Source organism: Platalea leucorodia, assembly GCF_965183815.1.
Source record: "Platalea leucorodia genome assembly, chromosome: 6".
Classification (NCBI taxonomy): domain Eukaryota; kingdom Metazoa; phylum Chordata; class Aves; order Pelecaniformes; family Threskiornithidae; genus Platalea; species Platalea leucorodia.
In genome coordinates, this window is record NC_138828.1 from 34,105,810 (window position 1) to 34,131,606 (window position 25,797).

The 25,797-nt window shown below is 38.2% G+C and overlaps 1 protein-coding gene across 6 annotated transcripts in view; it reads right to left on the reverse strand.

The window, feature by feature from the left end:
* Positions 1 to 1,507: 1,507 nt before the first annotated feature.
* The window catches only part of SMARCAD1 (SNF2 related chromatin remodeling ATPase with DExD box 1), a 44,237-nt gene continuing 19,947 nt past the window's right edge, over positions 1,508 to 25,797 (reverse strand). For 3 of the 6 annotated variants that reach the window (XM_082315481.1, XM_082315483.1, XM_082315484.1), the window contains 18 exons: positions 24,450 to 24,539; positions 23,702 to 23,786; positions 21,830 to 22,221; positions 14,742 to 14,944; positions 13,390 to 13,480; positions 12,016 to 12,115; positions 10,439 to 10,498; positions 10,155 to 10,230; positions 9,566 to 9,701; positions 8,368 to 8,505; positions 7,959 to 8,054; positions 7,015 to 7,132; positions 6,631 to 6,752; positions 5,272 to 5,460; positions 4,243 to 4,361; positions 3,132 to 3,314; positions 2,295 to 2,404; positions 1,508 to 1,970 (listed from right to left, as the gene is read on the reverse strand). In XM_082315481.1, the coding sequence (XP_082171607.1) occupies positions 1,909 to 1,970; positions 2,295 to 2,404; positions 3,132 to 3,314; positions 4,243 to 4,361; positions 5,272 to 5,460; positions 6,631 to 6,752; positions 7,015 to 7,132; positions 7,959 to 8,054; positions 8,368 to 8,505; positions 9,566 to 9,701; positions 10,155 to 10,230; positions 10,439 to 10,498; positions 12,016 to 12,115; positions 13,390 to 13,480; positions 14,742 to 14,944; positions 21,830 to 22,221; positions 23,702 to 23,786; positions 24,450 to 24,539 (2,370 nt within the window). In that variant the 3' untranslated portion in view covers positions 1,508 to 1,908. Of the gene's footprint in view, positions 1,971 to 2,294; positions 2,405 to 3,131; positions 3,315 to 4,242; positions 4,362 to 5,271; positions 5,461 to 6,630; positions 6,753 to 7,014; positions 7,133 to 7,958; positions 8,055 to 8,367; positions 8,506 to 9,565; positions 9,702 to 10,154; positions 10,231 to 10,438; positions 10,499 to 12,015; positions 12,116 to 13,389; positions 13,481 to 14,741; positions 14,945 to 15,421; positions 15,450 to 21,169; positions 21,211 to 21,829; positions 22,222 to 23,701; positions 23,787 to 24,449; positions 24,540 to 25,797 lie in introns of those variants that run through there. The other 3 variants (XM_082315482.1, XM_082315485.1, XM_082315486.1) reach the window with 3 other exon arrangements.

Genomic DNA, 25,797 nt, shown 5'->3' on the forward strand with positions numbered 1-25,797 from the left:
GATGTGATGGTTTAAAGACTAACCACTGCTCAGCCAGACTACATTAACTAATTACATCCACATACCAAACCAAACCACCACACCACACAAACCACCCTATAGGGCAGGCATTTGGTTTCATTTCACATTTGAAGCAAACAGGTGAGAACATGCAAATACAGTGGGTCAAGAGTTGGGCTAGGATCATGCTCAACAGAAACAGACAACCTCATGAACTGCAGCTTGTGGTTGTCTGTTAAATTCCACTATTTAGTCCAACAAAACAGATGGAATTAAAGAAACACAGTAGACAAACTGATTCTTACCCTTCTCCCTTCCCATATAATAAAGTATTTCTCCACCCTATTGCAGCTGTGCATTTTGGAACACGCAGCACAGCCCCAGAAGATTTCTGGTAAAAGCCAAGTAAAGTTTAGTTCCAACCTTGAAAACTTTTTAAGGGCTTTCATTTTCCATCCATTTTGTACTTGCAAAAATCATGCACAGTTGGAAAAAATACCCACAGCCATAACCAAACAAAAGAACCTGGATGCCCAACTCACAGATCACCTCACTGACTAATCACTAGCAGTATCTGAAGACAAGACGAAACCATGAGCAACCATGGACTCCAGCTCCTCTTCCCTCCTCTTCATATAAAACTGTTTAAGTTCCTTCAAAAGATGCATCAAATGTCCTCTGTCTTTGATAACCACATATAGAAAAGCGGTAACTGTCAACCCCATATTGCAAACCAGAGTGAATTCTAGGACGCAATCCTCCAAGAGATTCAGCCTGGTACAGATTTGCTGAGCTCTGCACAGAGCATACAGCAGCTGAGGCCTTAACCAAGAGCAGGGGCAATAAGGACTTCCCCATACTTTGCCTTCCCGCAGCTTCTAAAAAAGCAGCGGTCTGAATCTTAACTACTCCGAGTTCAAAAGACAAAATTACAGTCTTTTCCTCTGTCCAGGGACATGGACATCGTCCTCTCCCACCTCCTCAAATCACATCCTTGCCAGCAGATTATAAACTTCAGGTGGAGGCACACCTCATCATTGATACCACTGAAGCTCTTCATTTCACCAAGATGAATTAAAAATTCACCGAAACTTCAAGAAGAGAGCAAGACATAAGCTTTGTGTTTAGGGCACTTCATTGGCAGAGCGCAGGTCTGGTATGTACACCAAGGACTGACAAAAAAACCTGCAACCTGGGTGGAAAGTTCCATTTGGCAGAAATTCTGTTTTTATAAGCAATATCCTAACACAACTGTGATTAGTGTATAATGAAACACTAGTAATTAACTACTGCTGGATAAAGCCAAGTCAGTTCAAATGGAACATTTCAGCTAGTTTGAAAGCTGCCTATTTGATTTATAACATGCAAGTTATCACTTCCCCCCCCCCCCCCCCAATAACCACAAAATGAAAACATTTTGTTAATCTATCGAATTTTATTTGAACAAGTTGATACAAAACCAATACGGTACATCAAATGAACCAAAACAAGCAGAAACAGACTCGAGCATTGTCAAATAAGGCACATATAAAAAAATCTACACGCGTAATCCAGTGAAACAGACAGTTTATATATATATATTTGGAGGTAGAAATAATTACAAAAATACTGACAAATCTTAAGCAGTAGCAGATTTGTTAAAACAATTACTACTTAGGTCCCCGTTTTGAAAAGTGATCTGTAAAATAATGTTTATTCAGCATCCGATGTTGGCACATTTGGGCCATTTATGTTTTTAAGCATCAAAAGAATGCTATTGGTGTTAAAAATTTTCAATACCATGAGGAATACAATAAAGAAACTACAAAAAGTTATAAATGTTCATAAAACTCATGGTCATCAGTAATGTAAGAGTCCTTGGGGTACAACATCACCTTTCTTCCTTGAATTCCACAACATATTTACATTTTAGAGACCTAATGAAGCTTTTAATAGTGTGGCTATATCTGCTGGAATGGTTCCTTCTTCTCCTGAGGAATAAAAACAAGTGTTAGCACAGCTCAAAATATTTCACATAAACAGACAAAAGTCTAGATCCCCAAAACTGTACAAAATCCTCTAGTTGTAGGAGTCTGCCATTGATTTGTGGGTCAGACTCAGATGGCACGTCCTGTCAAACCAAACAGTAATCAGCACAAATACATCTTTCTAGTTTATTTAACATGAGAGGGGGGGAAAAAAAAAAAAAAAAAAAAAAAAGGCTTCTCTGCATCAAGAACCTTGTTTTTTCAGAATAATATATTGCAGCAACCTTAATTCACTTAAGTGGACATCATTACATATGAGAGACTTACCTGAATCTGCTGCAGTCATATCTTGTTCTAACTTCAATTTCTGCTGGCTGATTTTGAGCATGGATTCTTCGATAGTCCCCTTACTGATTAGCTTTATGACTTTTACTTCTCTGAAAACCACAAAACAGGATAAATCCATTTTTATAGTTTCTTTGGATTAGTGCAAAAGGGAAGGATGCTATGCCTTCGCTCAGCTGGCAGTGGTTTAAAACAAGGAGGAGGAAATGAACAAAAGGGCAACACAAAATGTTTCTAGTTTTTCTGTCTGGACCAACTGTGCTCTCTACTGCCAGAAAACTTTTTTTGTCCTGCACTCCCAGCCACCGCAAAGTCTGGGCGGTCACAAAAATCTCTGTTGATAGAAACAACTCAGCTTCCCCCTCATCCCATACTACAGCTGAAGTACCAGTTATTAAACATATTCTGTTGCTCACATTAGTTTATTCTGAGGACTCTAAAACAGTCCATGGTTTCACTCTTTATGACAGGGTGGCACTTTAGAGCTTAAAGTCTCCTGAAGTGAACAAACAGCTTTGCCAACCAGTCCCACAGACTTCAGATCTGCCTTGAAATAGTTCCTAGCACCAGAAAGTTGAGAATTATAGAGAACTTGAGAGTTACAGAGAACTGGAAAAAGGAGGAGAATGCAAATAAGGTTTGTTCCGGCAGCAACATGAGCTAAGACAATTACAATTACCTAACTCCCACACAACCCAGAGCTGGTTTATGCAAGTCTCTGCTTAAAATGGAATTTTTAACCATAAAATATTGTACTTTTAGCCTCCTTTAAGAGCTTGCCTCCAAGAAAAGCCAAGTATTATAATTAAAAAGTCTTACCTTGTCTGACCTACTCTATGGCATCGGTCTTCTGCTTGCTTATCATTGTATGGGTTGCAATCAATGTCATGAAGAATAACAACATTTGCTGAGGTCAGATTAATTCCCAAGCCACCAGCTTTGGTTGACAGGAGGAATACAAATATACCCATATCTGTATTGAACTGATCTATTAGATGTATCCTGCAGAACACAAGAAAACATGCATCAGGCCTTGAAGAAAACACCACACTGGCTCCAGAGTTGAATACAGAAGTTAGGATGATGATCTTTTGAAAGGGAGGACAGTGGCATTGCAAAGCAGCTCAAAAATACAGATGATATTATGTAGAAGGAAAAAGGGTACCAACAGTCCTCAGCAGTGACCAGAGAAACATACTCAGAGCGACAGATCGATAGCAAAGACTGCAAATAGGCTTGGAAAAAGGCTTTTGGATTATCACCGAATACAGAGAACAAGTTGGAGGACAAGGGAAGACTGAAGTACATGAAAAAAATGGGGGGGCGGGGGGGGGGCAGGAATTTAGCTTCATGACTGTCTTCTGTACTACTTGTACATACAAGGGATGTAACAGATTTCAGCTGTAAGTGGGAAGTAATACTACAGCAAGAAGTGACAAGGTCTTCGAAACAAAGGAAAAAAAATTTTAAAAAGTCATGAAACAGGAAATGGCAGAAAACCAGCACAGCTCAAATACAAGAAAACCACTGCAACATTTTCAGCTGTGAAGGACAGAGTAAATGGTTTGTCTTAGAGAAACAAAGGGGCTTATCTGCCTGTTGTAACAGAGATATACTATACTTCCAAGGAATATCTACAGGTGAGCTTTTGTTATGGCATGCTGACACACAAGCAAATCAAACACACCATGAACTGCCGAAGACACAAGTTTTCCATTTTGATGGCTAAGACTATAACTTGACCATCTAAAACTCACCTTTCAGCCTCACCCTTACTAAGGGGATCTGAAATCCAAAATTAAACCCACTTCTATAGTCAACGCCCAGTGACCACAGAACTCTATACATTGGAAAACAGAGGTAAGGGTTTAAGTCACCTGCCCGCCATGTACACATGCATTTTTTTATCTTCAGCAAAGAAGTCACATACCGATCAGAAATCTGTGTTTTTCCATCCAACCTAATATATCTATGTTGCCAATGTTTTAGGAAAACTTCCAAGATATCCAGCATCATAGTAAACTGGCTAAACAATACAACTCTGTCACCCTGGAAATGACAAAGCAAAACAAAAGTTTTAAAACATGTCATTTACGGATAACGAACTACACAAATACTTTATTGGTGCAAATGCGTGATTTTACTTTGACTGAATCCCTATTTTCCAAACTAAAAGACTAAGGTGAAATTCACCGAGTCAGGACTGACTTTCAGTGAAGATACTGCATCCAGTATTTCTGCTGCATTAACCCACCTTTTGTCAGTGGAATAATTTTTTAGTTACTTTGTACTTAGGTGAGTCAAGAAATCTGGAAATCACATATCAAATGCACGACAGATCTACTCCATCTATAAATATCGACAAAATATTTTCATTAAAAACTGAAATTTAAGCTATATACCATATAATACAGAGCAGCAGCACTCTGTTGTCTGATATAATCAAACAGATGCACAGCACACACTTGCGCAAATTCAGGATACTCTGAAGTATTATGGTACATGCTTATTTGTAAAATAAGCCAGTTTGAATCTATGACTCAAAGCAGTGACCTCTTCTTACCTTTACACTGGCTTAACACATACATGATTATTCTAATGTAATACAGTCTTATTCAATTGCCAAAAGAAGGTCAAAGTTCATGAGCTGTGAAAATGATGCTAGCCCTCTGTACATAGAGAAAGTAGTGTTAACTCTGGATGAATATTCTGAAACTTGGAAAAATGGGAAAGTGTATTTCAGCTGTCTCTAAAGTGACATGTGTAGGCAGGAAAAAACAACATTAAAAGCTCTAAGTATCACTTTGCCATATTGCACATGCACTAAATCACACTGTAATACTCCACAGAAAAGCAACTGGGTTCCATATACAGCTAGCAGATATTAATTTAACCACTTATTTAGAGCCACCCTTTAGATGGACAGGAAAAGATGGTTTCAGCCATCTGTAGTACCAACCTTCTCTTTAAGGTCGGAGAGAATGCGTTCCAGTGCTCTAAACTTTCCAGAATCCAAGATCTGATCCATGTCTAACTTGAAGTCACTGACATGAGAATATTGCTTACAAAGCAAATGCAGCTCAAAATCTGTCATTACTGCCATATCTTCAAAGATAAGGTCAGGGTTAGCATCGCAATGTGTGGGTTCCTGTTAGCAAAAATGAAGGGAAATAATGCAATACACAATCTCGCCAGACAGAGAAGAAAAAAAAAAACAAAACCACCACACAATAACATCCAAAATTTCTGAAAGAACAAAGTAGCACAACTAGACATGGACAAATACCAGAGCATGGCTCATGCAAGCAACAAAAGATGAACTCTGCAACCCCAGGTTTATAGTAGAAGATCATTACTTCACAATTTAGCTTTTACAAGAACTTGTACTACCAAAAACTAAGAAGTATACGCTCAACCTCCATAGCAATTACCTAGTTCCCATCAAGCCCTACGACCTTTTACCCCTGTATCAGACCTCTTCCCCTGAAGACACATTCCCTAAAAGGGAGGTCCAATCCTTGGTTAGATGGTAGAAGACATGGGAAGCCCAGCCCAAGATGTAGGGTGGGTAGAGGGATGTCATGCCTGGAAGAAAGAGGAAAAGAAAAGCCACATCTGGAGAGTACGATGGTATGAGCAGGAATAAAAAGGGACAAAAATCCTTCATAAACCAATGGGTCACTTCTTCCCTTCCCCCCAACCTTGACTGGCTTTATTTTAAAACAAAGCTGAAGATATATAAAGCCAGCTGCAACTTTCTTAGAGCACCTGCTGCACGTTCAGATTTTTTTTTATACTTTAGAAAGAAGCAACAATTTTCCCCAAACTCCACAGGCATTAACCCCAGCCAAATTACCAAAAAAAAAAAAAAAAAAAAAAATAAAAAAATTATCCTCAACAGTTCAATATTTATGCCTTCCCTATTTTAGTTCTGTACAGCCTAGATTTCTTGCTACTCAGAAAATAGTAGTAAGCTCAAGTGCCCACCCAAAATTTTTTTCCTAAGTACTTTGGTTTTAAATTTTGGGGTAGAGGGAAGAGGTGTTAAGGGGGAGCTAATGAAAAGGAGACGACTGCAGTCCCACAACTGTTACCTCCGTTCTAATATCTGATACAAAAATCAGTGTTAAACACATACAGAGCTTGATTAGAGCGCTGGATAGATGCAGAGAAATAAAAAGCAGCAATGATGAATTAAGTTTTGCAAAGACACAATTTTGACCAGAGGACTGACAATGAAAAAAAAAAAAAAAATCTATTTAAGTTGCATTAAAAATTCCGAGAAATAAAGAATTGCTTCTGAATCTCGTCACCTTACCTTGAGCATAAGCATGGACATGGTCCTGAGCTTGTCAGTCGTGTAATACTGACGATGCAAGAGAGGGTGATTAGCCATTTTTCTAAGTTGCATCATTACATTTCCCATATCAGAGTTTTTCTCTGTAAACAAAGACATAAGGTATATTCAGAAGTAGTACACAGAAGCCTGCCTGACACATCTTTATCTCTCAGGAGAACTTTATTTGTAAGAACTGAATTTGACATTTCACCTATTACCTGAACTTAGGAAAAATTCATAGAAGGGATATAGTCAGTTTATAAGTATTAGACATTTCTACAAAGCAAGGGCTTTCTAGTCACATTCAACATATGTCTGGGCATGAAAAAAAATCCAGCAAAAAGAAACAAGACCCTCACATACCATTACTGTTAATAGTTTTCTTGAGCTTGCTTAAGAGATCACAGTATAGTTGTTCCTGTTTCTCAGACATGGCACATAATTCAATGACATCTTTTTTGGGAGGTAGTTGTTTAAGGACCTGCCAAAATAAAAACATACCAGGTAAAAACTGTACTGTAGTGAACTGTCAGTAATTCTGTACTATCTTACAAGCCTGCTTTTAAACTACTCTATTCATTCTCGCCATCCCAGCTCCTTTCATTGGCTGCAACTTCGCTAACTGAATCAGCAGTTCAAATTATTCAGAACTTCATGGAGGGGTGATGTATAACCCAAATCAAGTAACACGGTCTGCACACTCCAAAACTGCATGGAATAATAATACATGCCATACCTGGAACCTAATCCCCTGCTAATCAGATATACCCACTTCAAGCCACTGACGACTCAAGTGTGCAAGTACACAGAAACACTTTTTGGATCACTATTAAGTTTTCCTGTTCTTTTATATATGCAATTCTAAATAGAAGAATTTAAAGAGGTTTTGGATTATAGAATGAAAAAGAAACATTTTGATGACAGCAAAATAACTTAAAAACACACATTTCTAGTCATACATATACACAAATACATACATGTACATTCACTGCCTTAATCCTTTCGGTTAAAATAAAACGTCATTACTATAAAGTCACAAATATTTTTTTGTGGTTAATGTGGAGGATTTCTCACTTATTGCTTTGCAGTGCACTGAATCATCTTTCAGTGATCTTTCCTAACTAAAATTCCCAGCTGTAAATGGTCAGCAAATACTAAGGATCAAAACCCAAAGCTGCAGCAGGTCACATTTTTACTTGCAAACTCCTGAAAGATAGCTCAAGTTTCTTGCTCTTCCTAGATAAACATCTAAAACTAGCACTGACCTTAAATAATATGAAATCATTATTTTAAAGATAAAACATTACCTCATCTTTTACTCTTCTCAAGATGAATGGTTTTATTATCTGCTTTGCATGTGCAATCCTCTCCTTTTCATATATGCTTTGTTCTTCAGCACTCTTCTAAGGAAAATATTGCAAGAATTCAATCACAGTATGAAGTTTTCAGCTCTAACAACACTACCTTAACTATTCTAACTTGATGAAAAACCCAGCCAGAACAGACAGATCTAACAGGACCATTAGTATTCCAAGATACCCTGTTGTGACACGTTCTTACTTTAAGTGGTTTATTTCATTGTTTCATTTTCTAGATTTTCATAATCACATTACCTGTTTCCATAAGATACCTATAAAACAGAAGTTATGCAGCAACAGAAGTTTTCTAGCAAAAAAAAAAAAAGTTATTTTCAAGAAGAGAATACATAGTACTTACTGTTTTTGAAGAGAACATCCTTCGTATTTCACTTGTGCTACTGCTGAACATATGCGGCATAACAAAATTCAAGAGGGACATCAATTCCAACAGATTATTTTGAACTGGAGTCCCTGTTAGCAGTAAGCGATTCTTTGCCTGTTTGTCCAAAGTGGAAAACAGAAGTGAGAAACATTAATTGAACAGGTTAAAAATGAATATTGGCAGAAACAACACAGCTATGGAGAACTGAGAAAATGAGCTTGGTTTAAATTATACCTATTTAAACTTAATATATATTTAGATCTCATGGAATAATTTCCTGGTTAAGTCAACGAAACCGTTTACAGATCTGTGGGGAACTGAGCACATATCAATTTAAGACTATTCAATAAGCCTAATCCAGATGTAAGAAAAGCCTTCCTGGCTCTATTAGGGATTTTCTTCTTTGTTTTGTTTGGTTTTTTTTTGTTTGTTTGTTTTGTTGTTGTTGTTGTTTTGTTGTTGTTTGTTTTTTTTTTTTTAAATTAATGTGCTAATGGTTGGTCCCATATCATGTTTTCTAATGTCATACAGTACTTATGCACAAGTTTTGAATTGCAAGTACAAGCCACAGTTTAATTGCTTAAAGATCAGCTTCTTAAAAAGGCTTTTGATGAAAATGATCTTGAAAAATAAGTCAGAATAAGTGATAATAAGTATATTATCATTTTATTAATACTACAGTGCTATATGACAATAATCAAAGAAAGAGCTGTATGCAAATTTTCTCTTTTTCAAATGCTGCTGACTCAGGCTGCAAGCTACAAGAAAAAAAAATATTTTAAAGCTAGCTTTTCTTGCACAGTCTTATCAGGTCCTTAAATACTACAATGTTTCACCACAAGTGATCAGAATAATATTTTTACAATCTTTACTACTGTGGGATAACTGGAAAATTGCTTAACACTGAAACTGAACCACTACCATCATTGTAATGATGCTATAGGAAATCTACTATGTCTCTTTGGGAGCTTGTTTTCCTGAAAGAGTCCACAATGCAGTATCCACTCCTAAGACCACACCAACGCTTATATCCACTTGCATACTGTAGTTTCTGGAACATTATCTGTATATGAACTTTGTAGTTAATACCCCATTGTCCCCCAGCCCATAACTACAAAACAAAAAAAAATCCAGGAGTTGTCCTCTCTAACCCAACAATAACTAAAGCTCTTACATTAATTGTCATAAGGTGCTGGTAGCGTACAGAGCTCATGTTCTTGAGCATATGACCTTCATCAAAAATTGCATAGTTAAGCTTCAACCTGCGAAACAGTCCTCGATCATCTGAGCTGCTAATTGCACAGTTGTATCTATCAGAGAAAGATATCAAAAGACACAATAAATGCAAATTTAACATGAATTTACTGTTATCACAATCAAATTACATTCTCAAGAGTTATGGAGAGAATACATGAGGGGCAGTAAGTAAAACTGCCTAGAAGCGACCGACCATAACACAGTTTAATACTGGCAAATAATTACAGTTTATTTGATGAGCCAGTGCTCTCAGTAACACTTTCCAAAAAATTGTGCAAATCTATTACAAAGTAATATGTATCTATTAGCATGTATTATGTAATTAATATATAATATCTAAAGCATCTGTTACATAATATCTGTTATACATTAATAAAATCCTAGTTAACCATTACCTGAAAACAAAAATAAGTTCCCATCTCACCAAACATTGTTTTTTTTGTTGTACCACTAGAGGTCAGTAGGAGCTAACTAAATCTCACTTGTTCTTTAATTACTGTACTTACGTAGTTACAATCACATTGAAATCAACAACTTTATTGTTAATGTCCACCCTGAGATGTTTCCTATCTTCTTGGGATCCTACAAAAGGACAAAACATAAAATGAGTGCAATCACATATTTATATACATATAAAAATTACGACAGTACACAGAAATACATTCAGCAATAAATATGTGTATTTAAACAACTGTCTTAAAACAATGCTTCCAAAAGCAATTCATCTTTTCTTCAGCTGACCATGCAAGCAACTGTACTATTGTATTCATTTCTAAATTAGATTCCTCACCATAGTAAAAAAGGACGTTCAGTTCAGGACACCATAGATGAACTTCTCTAATCCAGTTATCTGTAAGACATCATTAAAATAAAAAACAAGTCATTTATACTTCATTATGTCTCACATAAGTTCAGACATGCCTCAGCATTAAACCAAACATCATCCCTTTAAATTCTCCTAAAGGTTAAAAAACTTTATGTCTAAACACTGGCAAACTGATAATATTTAGGGAAATTAAACAACCCACAACTGGGCTTTAAGTAACTCTTGCTTAACCAGCTTGCACTTTAAACTCCTACAGAAACAGACCCTGCATGGCCTGTAACCACTATGTAAAAATAATACAATGTTAACTTTTCAGTCTGATTTCTTCCCTAGACAGTTACTTCCTCAGAAAGCAAATCACTTCATTTGTCAGTACTTGCATCCAGAAGGGTGTCATCAGGAGAGACAGTGCCTGGGGAGTAGGCAAGGAAGCCTGACAACTCGACCGAGCTCCAGGTGTGCCGCCAGCAGAGCCGCCAGCGGTGACGTTACCATGCCCAAGGGGAAGCTGCTTGACAGCCAACACAAATGCTGACCCTAAACCACAGCAGAAGGGGGTCTCTGGGCCAGACCCAGATCAGGGCTGAGGAGACGCCTCCAGAAAAGCATCAGGAAAGCTGCAGGAAGACCGCACTTCCCAGGCATCCCCGTGCTGGATGGCTTGGGCCAACCTGCCACTACAATTCATGAGCTTCTGCGATTCACTTCACAGAAGCACCTTCACTTACATCTTTATGTACACCTCAGGTTTTAAGTAACATGCATTTTTAAGACTTATTTAAAAAAAAAAAAAAAAAAAAAAAAAGGGGGTTCTAGTGGATTTTAAAAGCACACTGAAAATGGAGATTTTGAACTGATGTTGAACAACCGGAAGCTTTTCTGATGTGTTAAGAGAAATTTTTGAAGCCCAAATAAGTACGTTATATTAAAAACAGCATTTTCTTTCTAAATTAAACTTGCTGCTTTCTCCTTTCTATAATCATTCAACAAAATCAAATTTAACTCCACGGAGAACTAGTTTCTGCTGAAACTCATCAGCCTCACTAACATTTTATTCCACCATATTATTCCTGCTTTCGACTGAGGTCATTGAACAATCAAAACACGCAACTAAAAGACAGTCAGCCTTATTGTTTTAGGATTTTGGTCTGCTTTGACAGATTCTGTGCAGCAAAGAAGAAAAAAGACATTGAATGTCTCAAATGCCATGAAACCTAATCCTAAGCACAGCCTGAAGACTGGGAATTTCAGCCAATATTTGGTAAGTAAAAAGACTAATTTGGTAAACAAGATCAAATTGTAACAGCTCTATTTTTTGTGAAGCATACAGAGCTTATTAAAAAAAAAAAATCCATGTTAGGTCTAATTAATTCAGAACAAGCATGCCTTCAGTATGGTTTGCATTCCAGTTCAAATTACTTAAGGAGTTGAATATCACCATAAGAAAATGAAGTTTTCTTTCACAAAATTGTCTTTGTTTCACAGTCTTTACATGATTTTTTTTTTTTTTAAACCAAATTATTTTGAAGCTTGTAACTTACCTAATGTTGAAGCCGGCACAACTATCAAATGGGGACCCCTATTGCCCTCTTGGTAGAGATAAGCTAGAAATGCAATAGCTTGAATTGTTTTTCCTAAGCCCTAAGAGAAAACAAATCCATTTTAACAAAATTTACAATCTGTAGAACATAATAGTGTTTTGTACTCATAAGACAATGACAGCATAGTCAACGTTAACTAAAGATTACAAATCTGCATAGAAAAACTGTTCTGTTTAACTGCATTGTTTTACAGAAGACAATTCCTTCTTAAGTACAATCGCAGTCAAACTCAATTATCTTTTCAGCTCAGCATTTGAGCATCAGGGCTTCATCTTTTCCATTTATGAAGTTCTTCATTTTAGTTCAAGTTCATCCCTCAAATCTTCTTCAAAAATCTCCTGTCCTGAAACAGTGCTGCAGACAAATGATTACTTGGAAACTAATTTTTTCTTTCCATTTGAGCCAGTTGTACAAAGGATATTCCAGTTATTTCTGAAGTGGAATTTAATATGGAAATTAGATTTCTTTAAGACAAGCTTATTTTTCTACCAACACTCACTTTCCTGTCTTCTGTATCATGGATTTAAAAATTTATCTTATCTACCATAAAATATGCGCATAAGGTAGTTCTTACAAATACGAAAGATACAGAAGTTGAGAAACACTCAACTTAGTCTTAGTGAAGCACTAAGTGAACACTAAGTCTTAGTGAAGCAAGCCCATACATTCACTCATGGTTCATCACAAGACGACCAGCAGCCAGGATTAAAAGCAACTGACAACACATTTAGCTGCCACATCACTAAGTTTGTTCTGTTGTACAGTTACTGGTGGTGTCAGCATCAAACTAAACCTCAAACCTGTAAGTTTTTCCTCTCATTTCAAAACTTATGGGGAGCATAATGACAAGAGATGGCTGAAATTCTAGAGAAGCAGAAAAGGTTTCTACCCACTTAAGTTTCTTCTGTATTGTTAACTACCTGTTTTGAAACTGATGGGGAAACGTATAAGATAGGGGCTTACTACAACTAAATGCTGGACAAGTCGAATGAATTATATTTATGGGCAAGGAGCTATTAAAATGAATGGTTTGAGGATAATCTGTTGTGGTAGAAACTGCTTCCATTGCATCAGAAGACACCATGTCACTTGCAATTATCAGTGTCCATGAATCTTAGGCTACCTTTGACTTTCAAATTGAAAGTAAGAGCTCAGCAGCTTCTAAACATTTGGAGAAGCTGTTTGCAGTTTAAGTTATATTAGCTAAAACAGATTACTTATAATGTGCTTGGGGTTTCTAGGAAATGAAAGAATTTAACAAAGTCATTTCTGCAAAACTTTTAAAGTTTCTTAAATAATCAGTTTCACACTTACCATTTCATCAGCCAATATGCCATTCAATCCATGTTTATGCAGCAGTGCTAACCAGTTCAAACCGATCTTCTGATATGGCTTGAGTTCCAAACTGTCAAGAAATCAAGCTTAACATGTTACCATCTTTTGTTTCTCCATGAAACAAAACTTTACACTTATGTTAATCACAGAATGGTAAGTTTAACATTGTCTATATTTTAATGCACTCTGGATCTCCCTGTGTCGTGAAAAACACAAACTTTATTTAATCAGTCACCTGAATACCAAAGAGCATTTCTGAACTTTCAAAGTGGTTTATCTGAATTTTCATACATCTTAAATGACCAAAATGAACGTTAGAATAAATACCTTTCATCTAAAATCAGTGATCCACAACCAGCTAAAATCAGTTACACAACTGCTAATTTAAAAAAAAAAAACACGCAAAAAATTAAGTGGCATTTAGCAGCTACATCACTAAGTTTGCTCTGTTCTACAATTACTGGTGGTGTCGCCACCAAACAAAAAAGCCAAACACACACAACCCACAAACCAGACTCAACAGCAAGTCACCTAGTTCAGCATTTTTTGCCAAAGAAGAAACATCACTGATAAGCTCCCTTGAAACAGTTCCCTCTTCCTCTCAGGTTTTATTTTGACACAGCTGAAGATCCTTTTTCTATTTACCTCTAACAGCCTCCAAGTCTAATCCAGGTTGCTACTCCAGCCATCCCCCCTTCAGCCCTATGATTCCTAACCCTTAGGATAATGCCCCCCACCACACCTATTTCCATTCCCCCTAAGCTCTCTCTTTATTCCCAATATCTATTTGGAGATCCTTACCAATTTACCTCTCCAAAATAAATCCTTCCCCCCAACACATCCTTGGTGCCCCTCCTACTGGATACAGAGTTCCAGATCATTTTGTACGTCTGAACTTCCTGACCGAGGTCTTCAGTCCAGCTGATAACCTTTACAAGTTTGCTCAGATTCATTTCAATTTGGCATCTTTGAAATGTAAGGTCCCCCGTTACAGAAGCAGTTTTGTTTGGCCTCTTGTTTGAAATAAGTTGACAACTCATGATCCCATCACTCAAGGTTGGCTCCTACATTCATCAAAAACTGGAGCAAGTAAAACAAGGTATTGAGCACTGTTACACTTTTTTATGTTCTTATCTTCCTCACCAGCTTTCCTGATACACTTAAAAACATTTGTCGGATTCCCTCAAGTGCTGCATATCACTATCTAGCTCACTGAGAGCTGCTAAGTGTCAGACAAACTCTACTTTCAGAGACTACAGTCTTGAAAATCCCAGTCTTCAAGTAGACCTTATTATCCAACACCCTTGTAAGTATAAAAAAGGGAAAGATACCTCTGATTCAGGATGGAGGGTTGCTCTATGTTCCATCCACATCCTCCATCTTCAGTAATCCTGGTTACTTGTTTTGTCAGTTTATTTGAAATGTCTTCACATTTATTCATGAGCTTTAGAACCACGTCCCTCTCCTTCAGCAGTATCTTGCAGTTCCACACTATGTCTTCTGACAAACCAGTAGTCTTAGTCATTTTTGTAAACTGCAAAATAATAATAAAAAAATACTATGAACACTGGTAATAGCAGCAAAGGTGCTACAGTGAAAATCCACGGCTGCTGCAGGCTGCAAGTAATTCAAGTAGCAGACAGCAACAGCATCCCGACCTCCTCTCAAAACTTCAAATATTCCTTACACACTTGGCCCACTGCAAAACTGCGTGAATCCACACTGAAGGTCACCATTACAGCTCTGTCCACTGTAAAACATATCTTAAATAAAGAGACAATTTCTCTGAAGAGTCTCTAATGTAAAATATAGGAGCTTTAAACTCAAAATCCTCAAGGGGACGCAACGTACAGCACAAAGCAAGCTCTGAAGGCCAGGCCCACTAGCAGAACAAAACCATAAAATGAAGAAAAAAATGTACTGATTATCATTAGATCTCCTTTTAAGCAATTCCTATTAGATACTAAAGATATAAGATGTAAACATAATGTAGGCATGAAGGCAAACCAACCTATGAAGAAGGCTATTAAGATTTTGTTATGAATCTGTCCAGAGCTCAGCATTACTCAGTCCCAGTTCTAACTGTACCACAAACGGCACATTCAAACCAGACTTCGGCAGACTGGAAAAAAAAAAAAATATTTAAAGGACAAGAAGTTTCCCAAATCTATGTCAGGTTTTTTTGTGGTCACCAAGTATTGACAGGCCCAAAAGATCAGCAAGAATTAGCTCATTCTTTTCAGTTCTTCCCATTTCAGTGTTGGAGAAGAATTTCTTCACCAAGCTAAGATTCACCCAAACTCTTTTTTCTTGCAATGAACCCAACCTCCTGGGAAATCTATGAAACACAAACTTACACAAATCTACCCGGTCATTAGCACTTGCCAATACATTTTCATGGGCACTACCATCATCCCAACAAGGTTTTAGCACCATTCAGTTTCTCAATTTTTTTGCATCTGCATGTTTCAAGTCAGTATTATCCTCATTTTCCAGAGAGACAAACAAGATAAAACAGAGAAATACATTTTCTAAATGTCATAGCAAACAAGCTGGCAAAGGATAAGTCAAGATACCAGAATCTCAATGTAAATACAAACTAACACAAGGCCTGTCCACCACTGCTGAATGCACCTGGTTTACAAAGATGAAGCACGCCAGTGTTTGAATCAAAAGCTTGCAGCTGAGCCACATGGACAGCCCACGTTCAGAATCACTGTGGCTCCCGATCCCGCAATAGGGTATTGCCTCCTATCTTGCTTGAGAAGAGATCTGTAAGTGCTGTAACTGCTCTGCCACCATGTCCTCATCTTCTCAAAACACGTGTTCCCACCTTGACCAAGGCTAACCTTCTCCACTGCTTTGTACTCTGAGTCTACTACTAAGCGCAGAGGTTGCTTCACTCATGCTTGCTAGAAGATGCAACTAATCTAGCATCATTTTTTTTTTTTAAATAATGGTTACATATCACAATGCTTCCTACATCAATCATGAACACTTGCTTTCTCCAAGACCTCTTGATCTCGTTGTTGTTGTGAGAATTGCTACTCACGAGTCTCATTCTCACAACCTTGTGCCAGCCACAGACCCACCATGTGACACCGTCTTCAATTAAAACTTAAACTTTCCTATTTTTTTTCCTTTTAAACTATAAATCATTATTAATTTTGACACAAAAGCCTTACTTCCACCACTTGCTTCCTCAAGTCCACACTCGTTACTTTATATTTCCTTCCTCTAAACTTCATATCTTCACTACAATATGGATATTCTCTGTTTTAGAGCCAAGAAGCCTGAAGTTTTGTCACAACAGGCCCTTCAGGCCCATCAGCTTCTCCTGGATTCCATGTAGGGCCACCTACAGAAAGTGTAAAACCTTCTAATAAATTTATTTCTGCAGTGACTGGGTTCATATTTATATAGTTATAGTTAATTATAGTATTTTCACGCATATTTATGCATAAAGTTATTTTACTGTAAAGAACAGACATCTTCCTTTTGTATTAATAGATTTAAAGAATTGAAGAATACAAGATCCTTTGGATTTGCTGTTCTTTTGTTAAAAACAGAAGTAATTTCCACACAGATTTTTCTGAATTTTAAATCAGGGATCTGTTAAAATTTAGCACAAGACTTTACAGTCATATATCCTCCTAGAATTCCTTCGTTAAAAAAAGAAGGGGTCGTATAATCCAGCTATTACACGGTAAGTACTGATCAATATTGCCACATTGCAGAGCAAAAGTAAGCTGTATTAAGCTGAAGTGTACAAGCAGGCTATGCTTTGACCCCACAAAAAAAAAAAAAAAAAAAAGCGCCATCTACTGCCAGTCTGCCATTACAGTTTTGGGGGTTTTTGGTTTGTGGTTTTGTTCCATTTTAAACAAAACCCAGAAAGTTTACCAACACTTATAGGTTAAACCAGGCTAAGGCACACATGTCAACACTTGCAAAGAAGTTTTCTAAACAGACACCTCTATTTGGAAATAAAGAGAGACGTAAAGAACATGATTTTTAATAGGCGATTAAAAAATTTCAACATTTGTTTTGATGCCTAAAGCTTTCGTTGGCATGAATATAAATCCTGTAATCTATAAATAAAGGCGTGGAGAATGAAGCCATCTGTTATTAACAGAAAATGTATTGTTTTGTGTCAGCACGTTAACATTCATCTCCAAGTTACAACAAGAAAAACTTTAGCCACTGGTTTACATGTGAAACACACAATGTTACCCTGTCATGCAGAATACAAAGCAGATCCTTGGGTGGCCTTTGGCTTACAAGACGTTCTGACATCCTCCCAGGTTCATTTTTTTTAAATGAGGTCCAAAAATGTGAGACCATCCCCGACAACTGAACCCTTGAGCTTCCACAGCACGCTTTGAAGAAAGGTCTACTGGAGTCCCAGGCTGCAGCAGTGCCTCACGGTGCATAACCGCCATGCTGGTGCGTCCTACTTGGGCTTATCTTACACCACTTGAAGGTGATTTAGGATTTCACTTTACTACTTAAGGGTGAAAGTCAGCCTCCACCTTGATCAACAAACCCCAAACTTTAAGCAGCTCCCAGTTCTAACCTGATGCATTTGCTGCTTCCCTTCAGTTTGCTTTGGCGCAAGGTGCTTCCGGATTTCCTGCTGGTTTGGTTTTCACAGCAGTTTGTACGTGTGCAGCCAAACAAGATGAGAGCTGACAAAAAAGCTGAAGCTACCCTCCCTTAAATTTATATCTCCTAGCGCATATACTATTGCAGTATACAGAATATGATGGACAAGTAAGTCCATCTTTGACTGCTCAGTTCTCCCATTCCCCTAAAAATGATAAGCTAAATATATGCTATGTCAGAATTTCTATGTAATATTTTGTGTCAGTTTAACTTGCATGTACTCCTTAAGAAGTTGCAATTTTTAAAAACAATAGACATTAATTCACATGAAGTCTTTAAATGCTAAAAAGAGATGGCTTATTTTGTGATAGAATAACGTTGTGAATGAGAGAAATGAGAGGATACGGTAAATCTCATACAGATGCACATGCTTCTATGCTAAAAGGAAATTCAAGCAGTTAACAATTATAAACTTAAAAATGAGAAACTAAATAGCATTAAACTCTCTCCAGTTTGTACCTCTGCATTCACCAGAAAGAGTGTGAAATTGCACTGAGCACACACAACAGGCCAAGGAACAGAACATCTCCCCAGACCCCAAAAGCTCAGCTGGGCTCCTTCTGGAGCCAGTCTTGGCTCTGCCCTTGCTTCGTGGCACACACTGAACACAGGCAGGTATTGCCGTTACGGGACCGTGTTTACAGCCTGTCTGCTGAGGAAATGGCACTGAGAGCTGCTGTTTCCAACACTGGCCAATTCCAACAGTCTGGAAAAGAAAGCACTGTTAAAATATAATTAAGCGACAACGAGTTTTTTAGAGGAGTGAGGGTGAGGAGGAGGGGTGGTGGGTGCCCAGAAGTGCTTCCACCAAGGAAAGAAATCATGCTGTCTGCCGGCCCACAATGTGTGCCAGTGGGGCATCACCAGGGCCCTGAAGCGAACAGGAGAGGAAGGTGGGAAGCCAGCGTCGGAAAGGACCCAGCAGGAGGGGAAGTATCTCTAACGGCTGTCGGTTCACTAATGCGTGTCTATTCTGGGGACGTGCAGAGCGTGAAGCCGGTACGGAGCAGGCCTGCACTGAGAGGAAAACACCACTGAACACTGGCCCCTTGCACAAAAGCTACCTAACCGTGACATCAGACCAAGACACAGGGAGGTGAACGTTCCTCTTTACACTGTACTGCAGCCTGCTCTGAACCCTCGTCTTCGCCTTGCCCTCCACAGCCAGCCGTGTTCTCGGTGCTCCTCCCTCCTCCTCCTCCTCCTCCTCCTCCTAGCCCTCGCAGCCCCGCTTTCTGCCGAGCACCCTTTAGCTTGCCTACCCGTGCATCCCCATCTGCTCGCCTTGTGTTACAAGCCCCAATTCCCAGCAGGGGAGAGCTGCTCCTCATGAACTTCTGCTCTGGCATCTCCCACTTGGGCATCACACCTCCTCTTCTGTCTCTCCACACTTGGGCTTGCTTCTACGGCACAGGCACCTGGGATCACCCTTCCAAACCTTCTGCCCTCCGAAAGCAATGTGCAATTTTAAGTTGTGAATACAAGGAGTACTCAGAAAGCTGCTCTCTCAGAGCACGCATCCCAATCTATTTTGTTACTTACTACTCTCCCTACGTACACAATGTATTCTGGAGAGAGGCATCAGTTCTCCGAATGATGAGACAGACACCTAAAGCCTGAAGGACATATCCAAGCACTCTTTACGCAAGTTAGTGTTTGAGAGGAGGCACTCCCAGCTAGTCGTCTCCAGCAGTGAAGACTGGAGTATGGGCATTTCTAAATTAGCAAAGGAATTAATCCTTGTGAGCAAGGATGTTTTCAGCTCTCTCCATTTATTTTTTGAGAAGCATGCTTGTTAATGTTTTTTCTGTGTATTTTAAGTGTTACTAGATCAAGTTAAATATCAGTCTTAAATATCTGCTCCAAAGAATAAGTACTTTCAAGCATTTTTAGTAACTTCACAAGCTTGAAATTAATTTAAATCCATCTAAAAAAAAAATAATCTTAGTCCAACTTAAAAAGCTTGTCTAGAACAAAAAAGCCATTTTAATTTATGTTTTCCTGGAATAAGACATTCAATTTCCAAATAAGTGGGCTTTAGTCTTAATCTCAGGTTGAGAGTCTTAAGATATTCCTCAATTCTAATAACGAGCAAGTGGTAACAACTTCTAGTGCTTTACATTGTGTTACAAAAGATACCATTACAGGAAAAAGAGACCTTAAAACTAAGCCAGTTTCTTTAATGCTGAAACTGAATCAGCTCTCTCCATTATTCTACCACTCTTACTAATTAGTAGGAAAAACATTGGGTCACTGAGCTACTGGATCTTTATAAACAATTAAATCCACACTGATATGAAACATCTGCTAAAATCTGCTGCAAACTACTACTCTGGGCAAGTATTCACAATACTATATAAACATATGGTTGCTGACAGCAGCAGTCTTCATGAAAGACAAATTTTGAACGTAAACAGGCCCATGCAGCTTTTTTTCTGTTAAAGATTTTACACAGAGAAAAGAACAGCCCTGTAGCAAATATTTCTGCAAAGAATTAAGCTCAGGCAAAATCCAACAAGTTTAGAAAGGAATAGCCGTATGACAGATGTTCTGTGAGAAGCCAAAGGCTTGGGGCAAAACGGATTTCTTTTGCAGCATACCTGCACCTTGTATTTTTTTTTTTTCCAAGTATCCTCCTCTTGTCTCCCCCCCTTGCACAACATACAAAGATCATTTCGTTTTCCTTAAAAATCTGTTTAGTATCTCTTACTGTTTTGTGGTAAAACGTTTCACACACCGAATAATAAATGTTATTGTTTTACACATATTGAAGAAGGTCTATTCTGCTCTGAAAAAAATACAAGTGGATCTTGCATACATCAATAGGGGAGGTTTCAGAACACATACTGATGAAAAAACATACCAATTACTCTGTAAGAGGGCCTACGCACAGTTACTGCTTTAAAATCCAAAGCACTAACAAATTAAACAAGAAAATCTGCTGCAATGCACTTCAAATTCCTTACCAGGACATTGCTTGTATCAGGTCTTATGTCTTGCAGTTAACTGAAACTGCATGAAATGCGAAGGCAACAAACAAACCATGGGAAGCATTTGAAAGTAACATCCCAGTGACAGTAGATAATCTACTTACCAAGAGATATCGTTTTCCCTTCTGTTGTGGATTGTGGTTTAGCCTTCTGATGCTTTACCTTTTAGTAATAAAAACACAGCAGCTCACTCCACTAAAAAATGGCTGCATTACTCAGCTAGCAAAACCATGCTAGAGACTAAGCTGCAGTAGATTAAAGACAAAAAAAGAAAAGAAAAAAAAAAAAAGAAAAAAGACAACAACTGTTTCTTGTATGAAACTGAAAATATCCATGCTGGCACCTTCAATCATAGAGCTACCCTGCAAGCTGCTGCTGCTGTTATTCAAGTGTCTGCAGTAAAGGTCCTGCCACGTTCTTGCCTCCTGCATGGGTTTTCAGCTACAAGATCTCAGAACAGGCTAGGAAACACCTCCTTCCCAAGTGAAAGCTCTAATTTCTTCTTCTGCAGTGAAATGAACCAACTTTCTATGCTACAGAGTGAGTGACAGTAATGTCAGCCAATCAGCTTGAGTTTTCCAGGAAAATCACCCCTTAATTCATTCAAAATCAGGTCATATGACACTATTTGAAATGCTATTGGCTTAGGAGGAACATCGCATTTTAGCCTAATCAGGATAAGGCCACCCATCTAAGCCTCCCTAGGCTGAAGCCACCTTGACTCTAGGCAGGCTGGGGATAGGAAAAGAAGAATGCAGACCTACCAGAGCCTCCCAGCTGTTAAAGGGCCGGAGCGCTATTATCTTCTGAGCCTTCTTCTGAGAACACTGGGGAATCAAAGTCAGTTCACTCGGGGAAGCATCCTGCAGGAAGCTGAGGATTTTCGCTTTGTAGCCATCCTCCATCACTTCGTCGCCGCTGCTGTAGTCCTCGTCAAGGGAGCTACCACCATCTTCAGAAGCTGACTCATCCTCTGAGTCTTCTGTTTCTCTTTTAGTACTCCAAATGCTCCTTTTGCCTTTGTCCTTTTTCCGAAAGCCGTTCTGCTCTTTCCCAGAAGATTTCTGCTTTGGCTTCTCTTTACTCTCATCACTTCTACTCTTGGCAGAGGCTTCGGTCCAGTCAGAAGCTTCGCTTTTGGGAGGAAATTCCATGCCTATGCATGCAATATAGAAGGCAACAAGTCAACGCATACTGGTTAAGGGCAAATTAAAACCCACCGTTCTTCCAAAATAAAACCTATAGAGATATAAAACACAATTCTAGTATTTAATACACAACAACTCAACAGCAGGTGTTACTAAGAGAAAAGAGGAGCAAACACCACGCAAGTCTGTTTAAAAACATGTAAATAGTACCAACTGTGAGTATAAGATGAGCAATGCTAATTTGTATACTGCTCAAATAGCAGAAGGTTTTAAGTAACTATCTTAAAATACAGATGATCAACGCTACGTAATATGTGTGAGCTGCAAAAGCTCTGAGGTAAGAGCAGATCATTAAGAACTCTCATGAATCACTGGGATGAGATACTGGTCCCACTCCACCCAACTGCAGAGATATTAATTCTGCTGATTTCAGAAAACAAGCCTACTTTCACCACAAAAATTATATATTTTTTTCCATTTTAATGCATTTCAGTACAGCATTAGAGGTGGGACAACAAAAACAAGCACTTATTAAAGAAACCAGAAGAATGAGGTATTTCCGACCAAAATAACCCTACTGTCTTAAAATAAGATAGAGGTTATTTAACAGAATGTGAGCAAGTCATTTGCAGCAGTGACTTGTACGGGTTTTTCTTCCTTCTTTGGAAGAAACCACTTGAAATGCTTTGTCTTCTGCCCAATCCCAGCTTGCTGCTGATTGACTCCAACCTTAATGTCTACCTTTCTCAGAAGCAGCAGCAGCAAGGGCGCAACCTCATGCATACTAATAACTCTCTCCACTTGTAAAGAATCCAATTAAGAATACTATCCTATCCCAAGAATACCTAAATAGCTGATACAGCAAAACATATACATATCTGACAGCTGTGTAACACACTGAAAAGTAATCAACTCATTAAATAGTATTTAAGTTACAACTCGCAGATTTACCTGGAATCACGGTTCTTGCTCCCTACCACATAGAACGCACTGGTATTTATAAATTGGTTGCATAATTTAAGGCCTATTTCTAGTATTTTTCTCTCCTACAATATATTTTAGAAGGATAAAATAGCGTGTGTCACTTGTCACCTATGCGGTTGTTTGCAATTACTGGTTTACAAATTACTTCAGTTAAAAAACAAAACATTTTTAAACAAGCAGGAGCGGAGCAGATGTCAGCTTTGACACATTTCAAAATATATTTTATGATATACCCATAGGTAATTGCAACTTCTTATGTAAATCTGTATTAACAAGGCAAAGATATTTATCTCTACTTACAGAGCAAAAGATAAAATAATCATGACACTTAAAAATGCAGAAAGAAGAGTTTTTTATCCTCCCCATAATACTAATTTCAAATATCAGTGCAAGTTTCTAGGCATAGTGCTGTCAGGACTGTCATTGCTGGACATTAGTAAAGATTTGTATCACGTGTCTGTTTGTTTTATCTTGGGATAAAACGGATTATAAATCTGTCTTTACCCTCATCATCTTCTGCAAATACTCTCAGGGCCTCCAGTGCTTCATGAAACACCCAGTTATGTTCCTGAAGTACATCTCTCAGTTCCTAGTAAAAGATAAGAAATTTTGTATTGTGGTAAGATAAGCAAAAACTAAATTTCTGTGCATAATAACGTTAAGGCACTAATACTTAATTTTAATTGCACAAGGCAAAGAAACGCCCTGTAAATCATATGATTCAAAATAAAGGAAATCAAAAGGAGAAAACCCTTTGGTTTATCCTTATATACTCAGTTTAGGCAGAGCTGCACTCCACTTTTCAAAAGGGTAAGAACACACATAAACAAGCTTTGCTTCCAACAATTTGAAGCACAGTATTAAAATGCCCTGACCAGTTGCTGAGTATCGTCAGGTACTAAACTAATACGAAGTGCACAGTATATCTAGTCATCCAGGGGAGAAGAGTGTGAGAGAGAGGGAGGGGTAATTTCCCCATGCATTTTTATAATAGTTCATCAAATTTGAATATGCTAGGCTTGTCATGGGACCAAAAAAGTAGGATGAGAAGTTCCACATAGTCCTGATTACATGCAACTGCTCTCAATTCAGGGCAAGTTACATTCCAAAAGCAGCAAAAGCACAGACCTTCCTACCCTGGGCTCTTTCCAAGAGTGCTGCTGGTGTAAGGACTGTTTCATTTGGACTATCAACAGCTGCAATTTTCTTAAGAAGTCAAAACCTGACATGCCATCAGGAGACATGAGCTCACCTCCTTATCCAACCCAGGGAACGTATTTTGCAGCTTCTTCACAAGCATCTCTTGCCTCTCCCATTGTCTTTCGGGTTCTGACTCATCCAGCTGCATTAAAAAAAATAAATCTATTAGGTTTAATGTAAATTACAAACATAGAAACAGAAAAAAACCTACAATTAAAAACAATCAATATTGCCTATCCTTAAAGAGCCACTCTAAATTACAAAAGCACATAAGACAAATCCAAGTTGCAGAAGTGATTCCTCATACATAGCCAATGATCAAAATAAGACCAAAACTTTCATAAGCATAGAAAATGTCTTCAATCATGAAAGACTGGCATTCTTTACTTGATAAGCATATACAGTGCAAAGATACATACCAATATATAAATAATTGAGAACTATTTAGTTTGTATTTCTTTAAAATAAAAAGTTAGTAGTGATTCTGGATGATACTTAAGGCAGAAGATGGCAGGGTTAACAGTCAGTCAGTTAGGTTAGATTACCAAGTGTGCAGTATTTAAACCACCAGAGTCTATAATCGTATCAAATGGTGTGTTTATATGAAGATTTACAGGTAAAAAAATCCAGAAATACTGTGTCACAGCACCACAGAGTCACATCAAAAGCTGGCAAAAGTTTTCATCAACAATAGCTTCACTAACAGCTACTATCAGCCTGCAAAAAGGGAGGTTTCTTATGAGTGAGTGCCAAAACTTCTACATGCCACAAGCTGCTCTGTTATATATTCACCACAAAGAATTATGCAATTTTCTTCACAGAGCTTTGAATGCAAAGTGGTTACAGATCTACTTATCTACAGCAGAGATGCCAACAGGTTTGATCAATATTTACTTCGCTGAATGATGCTATTTGCTGAAAGAGCACAAACCTGATGACCCAGAAGCACTCCTGAGTAACAGAGGACATGGTTCCTTTCCTCAATGAGCCTACGGTATCATCAAGAGTACGGCTACAGTATGTACAATAACTGGCAAAGTATCCTCTAGTCTTAGGAACCAGAGGAAAAGCAAGAGCGAGAAAAAAAGCCCTTCAAGTTTTCTCACTATGATTCTCTATTACAATTTCTAAAAACCCATGTTTCAGCTTTATTTTTCCCAATCCTTCCCCTTTTAACTGTAATGGAACTGTTAAGCACAGAAATCAAACTGCTGCATGAAACCAGGTCCAGTGAAGCACTGTTTGCTAGGCTGGCTGGGTAATAATTCAGTAAAGTCTCCTCTGTAACCTAACCCAGGGGTTTGGTGAGGAAGAACAAACCCAACCCCCAGCAAATCTTGCCTCACAAAATTCACAGCTGTCCTCCAGGAAGCAGGGGAATATCCGAGTTATATTATTTT